Raw genomic sequence first — 12,840 nt, forward strand, 5'->3', positions numbered from 1 at the left:
CGTCCCCGTTTATCCACCATTACAAGTTAGATAGATACTCCTCAGCGGAGGCAGCCTTTGGCAGGCAGGTATTGCAACAGGTTCATGCTGCTCAGGGGACCTCAGCCCAGACTACTAACCTCCCGTAAGGACAGTCCATTCCTAGATGCTATCTCCACCAACTATGGAGAATGGGTTAACTGTATCTAACATCCAACTGGGTCTACAATCTGTGATGTCACACCTCCTCTGGTAGCTCCTCCCAGCGTTTGATGAAGGTGATACTGTAGACTGACATGTGTGATTAAAAAACTCCTCTCAGACCCAGGACCAGACCTGTATCAGGGTGGGGCTGGATTTATCTCCACTACCCTGAGAATGGGCATCTCAGGTAAGACCAATGCCTATTCTCTTCTTGTTTTTTTAAATACAAAATTGTTTTAGCTTTACCCTTCACAAGATTTTTGAAATAAGTCAGCCAAAGCTTTAACACAGTGAACAATGTGGAATAACTATAGCTACAAAAAAATTTTTTGGTTGGCTTATGTGTTTCTAGTGATTGTGGAAAGACAACTGTGCCTATGGAAACAAACAAAAATAATCTGGAATCTGCTGGCATCTTTTCTGACTAACAGATTTTGTTTATGTGTTAAACCGACCTTCTTCTCTTTGTTTAAATACTATATCAATGTAACCACTTGGTGCATCTAATGGAGTGAGCTATAGCTCATAAAAGCTTTTTAATACCATATTTTTTCAGATGGATCAGAGTATAAGATGCACCAAGATTTTGAAGATACATTTTTTTAAAAAAGGTTTTGTATTCTGCAGGCCTCCCAAACCCATTGCACACCTCATTTTTTTGTGAAAAACAGGGCATGCAAAGAGTTTGAAAGGCCTGTAAAGTGCTCCTGGGAGGCAAAAATGAGCAAAAAACCGTCCTCATTTTTGCAAAAAACAGGGCATGTATAGGCTTTGGGAGGCTTGTAGAATGCGCCTGGGGACAGGGGGAAAAACAAGCAAAAAATGTTCATTTTCACTCATTTTTGCCCTCCCCAGCCCCCAGGAGCACTTTGCAGGCCTCCCAAACCCTCTGCATGTTCATTTTTGTGAAGGGGTGGGGTTTCATGAGGCCAAAAATGCTGTATTCAGTGTATAAGACACACCCAGATTTTCACCCTGGGGGGGGAGGTGCATTTTATACTCTGAAAAAATATGGTAATTAGAAAAGGTGCAACTCAACTCATTATGTTTAAGTTATTTACCGGGCAAAAACTGTTGGAAACTATTTTCCTAAAGTATGTATAATAAACAATTAGATTTAGAGAAGGCACACTGTCTTTTCAACACATCCACCATTTTCTTCATACAACTTCTTTTTACATTCAACTGATAACTGAGAACGGCCAGTTTGGATATTTTTAAAACCAAGACAGTGATAGCATTCTCTTGAAGGTTTACCTTGGATCCAATCTCTCTCAAATTTGGGAGACTTTCTACATAAGATGAGGAAGTTGTTCTTTTTCTTCTTGCTTCCTCCCTCTTTGCATTCTTCAGGATGGGTTTTCAGTAAAATATGAAGGAGTGTTGCACCTACATAAATATATTTGCATTGTATTGAGCTTCTCTCAAATTTGTCCACACAAATGGGTAGAAAAAGAAAAGAAATTCATTCATTCAGATTGGATAGGGATAGAATAACATATACACAAAATAGTTAGATCTGAGGGCCACCATTGCCTTTGTAGGAGACAAATTAATAGCTCTGAAATTATTCCAAATTATTCCAAATACTGAAACATGGCAACATTGAGGATAAAACTCAACTCTCACATTTATTGGTTTTCTAAGAGCTACATGCTTCTAAAATCACTGGATTCATCTCTCTCTCTCTCCCCCTCCCTCCCTCCCTCCCTCCCCCCTCTCCCTCCCCCCTTCCTCCCTCTCCATATATGTATGTACATACATACATACATACTGGTCTTTTGGGTCTTTTCCTATGTAAGATTTTAAAATCTTACACAGGAAAAGACCAGAATACCACAAGACCAGCATACCTACACCTGTGAAAATCTACGAACACACACACACACACACACACACACACACACACACACACGAGGGAGGGAGGGATATTATCTTCCCTCCTTTCCCTCTCCCTCAATACATAGTAACAAGAGTTCTAAAGTATCTTAGTAGTCTAACTGATCACGTACATCTATTTCATCAGATGAAGATGATTGTATTATTGCATGAAAGCTGATACGATAATATATGCCTAGGTTTTAAAATGCCAGAGGTCCATATCTTTTCTCTCTTTTAATCTTAGGTGCTTTTGAAATTTCTCTTCCTCTGGGTGGAAACATAACAGTTAAAATAAAACCTGGATTTTCTTTTCTAAATACCTGTGCACTGCGTGAAGGAAAAAAACCTCATTTTTTGGAGAAAATCATAGAGCCTGGACAGAAGTTTCAATTTACCTTTGATTGTTCCACACCAGAGAAATATTGGTCCATACTTGTGGAGAAAAATATTGGTAAGCAATGTTACATGAACTGCAACTAAAATTACTGAGAGCTTTTTAAAGCACTGGATTATTTACTAACTGTCAGAAGTCTAAATGAATTTGTACAACCACATCAGTGAAATGGGTTAAAATGTATTTTTCTTGCTTAATGTTTTAAAAGAATCTGAAGTTTACACTTCAGCTTATCTTACCTTTTTTAATAATATAACAATCTTTGAACTTTTTTATTTAATGAGACATCCCCTCCCCCAAATAAATGAGTAAAAAATTCTATAGTGGGCTTTCTTGAGTACTGCTTGAACAAGGCAGAGGCTAAGGCTGCCACTTAAAAATGGATGGTCTGGTATATATCTTTGCCCTCAAAGTGTAATAATGACACTTGAGGGGAAAATGTATAGAGTACAATTCTAAGCATACTTACTAAATTTGGTAGCTTGCTATGTTGGATTATAACTCCCAGAATTCCCATATAATTTATTGTTGACTTAGGTCTGAGTAAGATTACTACCCTATAGTTAAAAACAGCTTATATATATATATAGGAACTTTATGAGCTTAGTTATGGATTGTTGATAGAATATTCTGGTAGTGTGAACAGAAGGAAGAGTAAAAAACATAGACCAAATCAATATGATTTATTATAGCCATTTCAGATTTGCGTATGAGTCTTACACATTTCTCTGTTTCTAGATTGTCTGTCAGGTCAATGTCCTTTTGGAGATATTCAGCTTCAGCCTCCAGGGTTGCCACATCTTAATAGGACTTTCATTTGGGAGGCTAAAGCTAACCGAAGAGTTGGACTTGAACTGAAATTCTCTCCATGGTTAAGGCAAATTCTGCCTGGAGACACCTGCCCTGATCAAATTATTTACAACATTAGCAGTCGTCTGGGAAAAGATAGAGTCCAAATTGGAACCTTCTGCAGAAATGGTTCAGTGTCACGGGTAAAGGCACAAGGTGATGCTATTTTGACTCTTCAACTTCCTTGGGATTCAAAACTCGCAGCCTCTGGAGTTAAGCTTGCAAGTAGATCATCCATACAACGTAAGCATAGGAAACTAATACTTTGCTTCCATTGACAGCAACATTGCAATTTGCTATATTTAAATGCTTTACACCAGTGACCCCCCAACCTTTTGGGCAACAGGGATTGATTCATATGATTTTGTATGCTGCCTGCATCCCTGCTTTGCTTGTTTGCGTGGCCCAGTTTCTGGGCCTGGTACTGGTCCATGGACTGGGGTTGAGGATCCCTGCCTTACACAATCTTTTTAACTTTTTCTATGGCTGGGGTTAGGGGGAAAGAGGCAGAACCATGGAACTACTTAGGTTCTTTTATTTCTGCTTTTAAATTAATGACAATTTTTTGTATCAATTATTTCAGTTTTTATTATTATTTTTAAGGATTACATGGGAATGTTGCAGATTTGAAGCAGACAGTTTATAATTTTGAGCTTCATTTAGTCTATTTGTGGATAATGTGAAGGGAGTAAACCAACATTGTGAATAATGCTTAAATCAGATTGAGCAACTGTTTATTGAAAAATATGGACTAATATATATGAAAGATGTGTCAGAGTTTTGTTTCAGCAGCACATCTAGCAAGCACAAACAAGCAAATGACCTTTTGGATTCAGTACAGTTCAGTAAGTCTAAGCCACTCCCAGACTTCAAACTGTCTCTTATGGCCCCATAAAAACAAATGCTATGTTTCAGTTTCCAAACAGTCCCCATTAGCTGACCTCTAACCATGTCTATCAAAACAGTCCCCATTGGCTGATCCGTTGCCATGTGTATTCCAGTCTATAAACATCCTCTGACACTCCTCCCTTCATAACTGTAATAGAAATAAAACTAACTTAATGTTCTTCTTGTGGTACACTCCACCCAATGGCTTGGTCATTATACCAGTCAGATTGTCCTCAGAAGAATAGTGAACAAGTTGATTACTGTACTTTTCTGAGTATAAGACACACTTCCCCCCTAAAAGAAAGTAAAAATTTGGGTGCGTCTTATATACCAAATGTTGCCTCACCTACCCCTTAGCCCCCACCCTTTGGCCTCTGCATGTTGCATTTTACACCTGTTCCAGGCTGCAGGGATTGCCACACACCATTACCCCATATGTGGCTTGTGTTCTTGGCCTCTGTGCATCACATTTTTAGCCTCTGAATGCTCCATTTGAGACCTGTTCAATACTGTGGGGATCGCCAGAGCACATCCCTGCCAATTGCTGCCTCCACACATTGCATTTTTGACCTCTGTGCATCACGTTTTAGGCCTCTGCAAGTGCGCTCTCACAACCATCAAACTAATATGCTGAAGCTGACCAGGCTGTTTTCTAAGGATAGTAGTCAGATGAATACAGAAAGATACTGGTAGGCAGAGGCAGATTTTTTTTTCTTATTTTCTTCCCCAAAAACTAAGGTGTATCTTATACTCCGAAGCATCTTATACTCTGAAAAATATGGTAATTTACATTTTATGGCTTCCCTGACATTACAATATTTAATGTACACATGCTTGCTTCTATTCTTTACCTGTTGCCATTTTAATGCAAGCAACATTATCCTCATACACTGTAACTGCATCATTTACCTTCATGCTTAAATCCTGTAACAGCGGTATGTACCAAGTCACCTCTGCATGAAGTTCAGATAGAGTTATAAATTCGGCCTTCACAGTGGAAATGGCTACAGTAGTTTGTTTTCTGCACTTCCAACCAATTAAAGCCCCTCCAAACAATATCACAATCCCAGAATTAGACTTTGGGGTTTTTACATCATTGGCATAATCACTGTTAACATAACATTTCAATTTCAATTATTCAGATACCTATGAAGACCCAAGTTCAAAGTTTCATTCAAATACCTGAGAATCCTTTTTATACCCATCCAATGCAATTGCACTGGTGCAGCAGTAAAGCGACTTAGGATGCTTACTGCACAAGCTATGTCCTGTCTGGACCACTGTGACAGATATAACAGACTCCCTATTACTGACTGATATATCTCTTGATCACAGGCTTCACTTTTGTCCTCACCCAAACTGTTAGGAAAATCTGTATTCATAGGTGTTGGAGCAGAATTACAATCCTTCATGTTATATCTCTCCAACAGCTGTTCAATTTTCCTTCCTTGACTGAGAACATAACCACCTTTTTCCGAGTGTGCTGAGGAGAATCCAAGGAATGGATTAACTCTGCCTTCCTGCTCGTTAGACTGAGTCAATCAAATCTTTGTAGAAACGTCTCTTGGGTATACTTCGCCAGTTTTTGACTGAGTCTGTCAGGCCTGCAACCATCTTTCTTTTGGATCTTTGGCTTACCACACTTTATATTATTCTACTATGCCTTTTTCTATTGTGGGAAAATGGGAGGGGGATTGTATGGAGTTACTTATAGTGTAGCCAAAATAAAATTCTTTCTAGAAAGCCAAAGTCATCCTTTGTCTCTGCACCTTTGCACCTGATTGGAACTGGATGGGTGGAACTACCAGCATGGCAGGGAAGATTGAATCATGTGATGGAATTGTGGGTGTGGGGCAAGATCTTGAACTTTCAACTAGGTGGGGAAGGTTTGAGGTTCGTTTTATTTATATGCCGTCCTATTCCCAAAAGGGACTCAGGGCGGCGAACAACTCAAGCGGGAAAGGGAACACACAAATACAAGACAAGCATTTAAGATAGCCAACAACCACACCTGTCGAGAGGGGAAGGGAGCTCATCAACCCCAGGCCTGCCGACACAGCCAGGTTTTAACGGCTTTTCGGAAGGCCAGGAGAGAGGTGAGGGTCCAAATCTCCACGGGGAGTTCGTTCCAAAGGGCCGAATCTGCAACAGAGAAGGCCCTCCCCCGGGTCGTAGCCAGATGGCATTGGCTGGTAGACGGAACCCGGAGGAGGCCGACCCTGTGCGATCTAATGGGTCTTTGGGTTTGGGAAAACCTGGAAGCTTTCAGATTTGGGTTTTCCCAGATGTGCCAACATGGCTCTCTTAATAAATTGGAACTTTGAGCAATACTTTGCCCTGGACTCTGATTTTGGATGCTATTTGGAACTCCAACATTAACCCAATTCAGTTCCTCTGAATCCTGGGGTGCTGTCTGGGGTCCTGAGCCCCAATGCCAACCCAAAACCAGGTGGTGTAAAGACTCAGGGAAGACAGAGCCTGGGAGAAGGTCGAACGAATGCTGTGAAAGCCGCCTGGGTGAACGGTCAGTTTCCCATGGGTCAGACAGATTGTCAGCGAGCACTTGGATGAGATGCATGCAGCCAGCACCCTATGATCCGGGCCCAGCAATGGAAAGCACAGAGTGACCAGAGGGAGACTTACCAATGGCCAGGGCTGGTCAAAGAGCTGATGGGTGCCCATCTGTCCTAGGTGAGTTGAAGGCATCTGATTCTTTGAAGCTCTCCCCCAGGTGGGGTTGAGGACTTCTCCTAAGTTGGTGGAGACAGCGGTCATGCATGGGTTAACTCAGTCAGTAACCAATAGAACTGAGTCTACCAAAGTGATGTCATCGCCTCTGAGGAGTATGCTCCCGCTTTTCTAGACTCAGTTTTGATAGGAACTGGCTGTGCTAATTGCTTCTCCTCAACTATTTCTTAAAAATTGGTAAAATTAATTGGATTTATCAAAATTACTAACCAAATTGGTCCTTCTAAATTGTCTCTCTGGTCTGGGCTCCTTTAAAATCTCTCATTAGCCCTCAGGGCTGGAGAGTGCTTATTGCGTCTAATTGCAGGCTTGCCTGTGAAAGCCTCCTAATTGCAGGCTTGCCTGTGAAAGCCTCCGGGCTTCTGCGGCTGAATTTCACCAGAAGCAGCTGAAATACTCAGGAGACTCCAATCTCCTTAGAGGGGAAATCCCAGGCCCCTGCCTTGCCGCTAATTGCCGCCTCCGCCTCCAGGAGCCTCCGAACTCCGTGGGAGCTTCATATCAGCAACAGAGCCTCCCTCCACTGAAATAACAACGAGGCTACCTCCGTGCCTGCCCATCATCACTCCAACCAGCTTTTAAAGGTCTGTGGCTTGTTTCCTGGCTCCTCAACCTCTCCACAGGGCCTAAAAAGCCCATTTACATTGCGAGGCCTCGGCTACTTCATGGCTTTGGCCCATAGGCTCTGCAGCCTCAGTGGCCATTAATTCTGGCACGAAGATCATCCGGCGGCCATTTTGGATCAAGGAACTGTGAGTTCTGGCTATGGCCTCCTCTCCTCCTCTGGAGCCTCAACTGCCACCTACCTCCTTGGCCCCTGCCCTTACCATTGAACCCCCTGCTACTCAAGGCCACAAGTGCAAGCCTGCTCAGACTACCAATGTAGAGCGCCCCCCCCCCAGGGACCCGAGGCCTACTCAGGGGTAGGTGCAGGATCCATCTCTTCAGGAGGATGACAGGGCCCCTCAGGTTCTAGCTAAGAAGGCCAAGTCTAAGACTAAACACACTGAACCTCGCATATTCCAGGACCAAGGGCCTATTCTTTCCAGTCCCCCCTCTGATTTTGCTTCGGATTCAGAGGATGACCTCTCCCCTGCTGCGTCCATCCTGCAGCCCAAGGTGGCTAGGGGCACTGACGCCTTAGCCTACAGTGGGGATGATTCAGATTGTGGCAGGAGCGTTACCCCTAATGAGGATCCCCTCTACCGGGGAAATATCTCTCCCAATCCCCACCAGCGCCGTTTTTACTCGCCAGGCATGGCTGATATGATCTCTGAGGCCATAGAACATGGTATTGCAGCTGGCCTTAAACACAGGTCCTCTAATTGTTCTGCTTCTTTCCAGTCTGCTTCTTCTTCTAGTTCCAGGCGCAGGGATGGAGATCTCTCAGCTTCTTCTTCACACGAGCTGCCTGGCACTTCCAGTCAACCATTAGTGTTTCGGGAAGAGGAACGCCCTGCAAGAGACTCAGATCTATCAGAGGATGAGGATCTACCTCCCAACCCTCCTCCATTTGTTGGTTTGTTTAAACCTGCTGTCTTTCGTTCTCTCCTTTTCAAGGCCAAAAAGATCGCAGGCTTTCCCTCTCCAAAGGCACCTCAGAGTTTGGAAGCTGACAAGGCTGACACCACCAACCCACTCTTCATCCAGCCTATGGTGGAAAAGGAGGTGATCCCATCACCAAGGTTCTTCATAGACGTTGTCCGTAATCAATGGGCTTCTCCAGGTACTGGAACCCTCCCCAATGCCTCGGACAAGTACCTATACAATGTCGCTCCTGACCTCGCTAAGGCTTTAGAGGTACCTTCTATTGATTTGCCTATAATTGCCCTTTCCTCTCCCAACGTGGCCTCAGCAGCTCCGGAGGAAGCTCTGCGACTTGAAGACAAGAGAATAGAACAAACTCTAGTCAAGGGTCACCAGGCCTCAGCTTGGGCTATTAGAGCGGGCACCTCTGCTTCCTTCTTTAGCCGCTCCACTCTTCTGTGGCTGAGACAACTTGAAGCTTGCCTTCCAGCCAGGGATTCTAGGGCTAGCAGAGACATTAACAAGATCAAGGCAGCCGTAGAATACACTGCAGATGCCTCCTTGGACGTGGCCCAGTTTGTGTCCAAAGCCATTGCATCTTCCATCTCCACCCGCCGGCTTCTCTGGCTAAAACAGTGGCAGGCTGAAGTGCAGGCCAAGTGGAGACTTGTCTCCTCCCCCTACTCTTCATCCCTTCTCTTTGGTCCTCCATCAGAACCCCTTCTGGTAGAGTCCAAGGATAAGAGGAAGGTTCTGCAACCAGCCACTAAAAAGCAGGAAGGTCGGAACCATTCTTTTTACCGCAGGCAGCCCTTTCATAGCTAGGACGGGAATGCTTCCAACTCCCGTCCACAGCGACAGGCCCTTCCCAGACAGGCCCCCTCTTTCCCCTATAGATCAGGCAGGAACAACCAGCGATTCCAGCCCAGAAAGCCTTTCAAGGACAATTCCTACTGCTCCTTTAAAAGGCAGAAGTGACTGCCTGGAGAATCTCCCAATAGGGGGGTGTCTGTTGGTCTTCGCAGATCGTTGGGACGACATCACCAACAATGCATGGGTCAAGTCCACAATCAGATTCGGTCTTCTCCTGGATTTGCGCTCCAGTCCTCCGAACCACTTTGTCACATGTCCAATCTCCAGGGACCCTCAAAAAAGGCTCCTGGTAGAGCAGGCCGTCCAACACCTGCTCCAGATTCAGGCCATTCAACCTTTACCTCCAGGTCAGGAGGGAGAAGGGTTTTATTCTCATCTTTTTATCGTGCCAAAGTCTTCACAGGGGGTGGGGGCTGGAGGGCAATCCATTTTTAAATCAATTCATCAGATACAGGAGATTTAATATGCACTCTCTCCTATCAATTCTGGAGAGTGTTTGCAGACACAATGTCCTCACATCAGTAGACCTTATGGAGGCTTACCGCCACGTACCCATCCACAAATGGCACAGGAGGTTTCTCTGCTTTTTCCAAGTGGGCCTCCATTCCCAATATCGGGCCCTCCCCTTCGGGCTGTCCTCACCCCAAGGGTTTTCACGAAACTTCTGTCTGTCATAGCCACACATCTGCGGGCCAGGCCCATCCGGATTTTCTGCTACCTGGATGATATCCTTTTGTTGTCCAGGTCACACACCCAGGCCCTCGGGGATCTCCAGGACACCCTTCAGGTTTTAGAGGATGTGGGGTTCTCCATCAATCGGAAGAAGAGTCACTTCGTCCCCATTCCTCACTTGGTGCACCTGGGAGCCCTCATAGATTCATCCCAAGGCAAAGTCTTCCTGTCCCAGGACCGCCAGAACAGTCTCAGGGAGTTAGCCAAAGAGGTACGAAGGAGGCAGCGGGTCCCTCTTCTTCAGCTGTCTCAGCTGCTGGGGAAGATGGTCTCCTGCTTCTCCATCGTCCCTTGGGCACGGCTTCACAGCCGCTGCCTCCAGTGGTTTCTTCTGCCATTCCAGAAGTCCAACAGCAGTTGTTCCTCAATGAAGGTCCCCTCTGTCCCCGTAGGTCCTGTTATCCCTGGACGGGTGGATCTCCCTGGCCATTGCTCAGGACTCTCTTTTCAGGGACTCTCCACGTCTTGTAGTAACAACAGACGCGAGCCTCACGGGCTGGGGAGCTCACTTGGAGGGACAAGTAGCGCAGGGGCTTTGGTCCAATTCAGACCTATCACACAGTATGAATTGGCTAGAGTTGAGGGCCATCCATCTAGCTCTCCTTTGCTTCCAGCCCTTTCTCCAGAACTCACATGTGTTGATCCGGACGGACAACACCATGGCCAAGGCGCATGTCAATCGCCAGGGGGGGGACGAGAGCTGTTTCTCTCATGGAATCTGCCTTTCAACTAGGAACTTGGGTGGAAGCCAACCTTCTCTCCCTACGCACCGAGCACATCTCTGGATCGGACAACACCACAGCAGACTGGCTGAGCCACACAATGATCGACCCTGCGGAGTGGAGCTTGAATCTACGCATATTGCATCAGCTGTCAGCCAAGTACGGGACTCCAGCCAAGGACCTCTTCGCAACATCTGCCAACAATCAGCTGCCCAGGTACCTGTCTCGTTACATGACACCAGGTGTGGAAGGGACGGACACTCTCAGATGCAGGTGGCCTCGCGGTCTCCTGTACACCTTCCCTCCCTTCCCCCTGATACAGAGGGTGATTCAGAAAATGCTGGAGGAAGAGGCCGAGCTCATCCTGCTTGCCCCCAATTGGCCTCGCCAACCATGGTACACGGACCTGATCAATCTTTCAGTGGAACCTCAATGGCTCTTGCCAATGATTCCGTCCCTCCTCCATCAGGGTTCCATACACCACCCAGATCTACGCTGGCTACGCCTAACCGCTTGGAGGCTGAGCGGGCGGTCCTGAGGGCAGATAACCTTTCCGAGACTGTGATCCATACCATTCAAGCCTCATGCCGCCCAGCTACCAATAGGATACACGAATCTACATGGCAGACTTTCGTCTCATGGTGCCTTGGGCGAGGGGAAGACCATTGAAAGCTGCAGTACCCCAGCTTCTTGAATTCTTGCAGCAGGATCTTGATAGGGGGCTTTCTCCGAATACCTTGCGGAGGCAGGTGGCAGCTCTCTCCTCGGTTCTCTCTCTCCACCGAGATGAACCCCTCTCCTTGCACCCTCACATCTGCAGGTTCCTCAAAGGGGCATCCAATATCTGTCCTCCTGTCATGCATCGATTCCCCTCCTGGGATCTGACCAAAGTCCTCTACTTCCTTACAGAACCGCTCTTTGAACCCCCCCTCAGGTGGCAACTTTGCACCACCTCACTCTCAAGACTGCCTTTCTGGTGGCCATAACATCAGCATGGAGGGTGTCAGAGTTGGCGGCCCTTTCCATCCGGGCCGACCTGTGTGTCTTCCACCCAGACCGTGTGGTACTTCGCATCGACCCCACCTTTGTCCCGAAGGTGAATTCAGCATTCCATCGTTCCCTGGATCTCACCCTTCCAAACTTCTGTCCGGCTCCTTCTCACAGTCTGGACCGCAATTGGCACAAGCTAGATGTCAGGCATGCTCTTAAAACATACATCTCCAAGACGGCTGCCTTCAGACGCAGTGAAGCCCTCTTTGTCTCTTTTCACCCGACCAACAAGGGCCTAAAAGCCTCTCATTCCATGATCGGATGTTGGATCAGATCTTCCATTGCTCAATCTTACATCTCGCATCATCTCCCTCCTCCACCCAACATTACGGCTCATTCCACGTGCAGCACAGCCACGTCAGCGGCATGGGCATGGCAGGCCTCTGTGGAGGAGATCTGTAAGGCAGCAACCTGGGCTACCCCTAATTCCTTTATAAGACATTACAAAGTAGATCGGTATGCATCTGCAGAGGCAGCTTTCGGATGGCATGTGCTCCAGCAGGTCCTTCCATGCTCTCGCTCCTAGGCCAGTCTCATGCCCTCCCGGGGACACGCCAGCTTTGGTATGTCCCATGCATGACCACTGTCTCCACCAACTTAGGAAAATGGGGCATTGGTTCTTACCTGATATGCCCCTTCTCTGGGCAGGTGGATACAGTGGTCATCCCCACCCTTGGGATTCTGGCCTACCTCACGGGGGTGTTCTGCGAGCATGTTGTGTTAAATCTGGGGAGAAAGCTATTGTTCATGCACAGCAGTCTACTAATCTCCTTCATCAGGAAAAGCGGGAGCATGCTCTTCAGAGGCAATGACATCACTTTGGTAGACTCAGTTCTATTGGTTACTGACTGAGTTAACCCATGCATGACTGCTGTCTCCACCTGCCCAGAGAAGGGGCGTATCAAGTAAGAACCAACGCCCCATTCTTCTGTGGGACCCCAGGGGAGAGGACCGTGGTTTCCTGTATCTACCATGGCCGCTGTGGGTAATGCA

The 12,840-nt window shown here is 46.3% G+C and overlaps 1 protein-coding gene across 1 annotated transcript in view; it reads left to right on the plus strand.

Moving 5' to 3' along the window:
- Nucleotides 1-12,840, plus strand: part of CDCP1 (CUB domain containing protein 1) — an 82,256-nt gene that overhangs the window by 54,263 nt on the left and 15,153 nt on the right. The window contains 2 exon segments of the mRNA XM_032238260.1: nucleotides 2,309-2,515; nucleotides 3,197-3,550. Coding sequence (XP_032094151.1) covers nucleotides 2,309-2,515; nucleotides 3,197-3,550 — 561 coding nt within the window.

The sequence above is a fragment of the Thamnophis elegans genome, chromosome Z, assembly GCF_009769535.1.
Source record: "Thamnophis elegans isolate rThaEle1 chromosome Z, rThaEle1.pri, whole genome shotgun sequence".
NCBI lineage: Eukaryota > Metazoa > Chordata > Lepidosauria > Squamata > Colubridae > Thamnophis > Thamnophis elegans.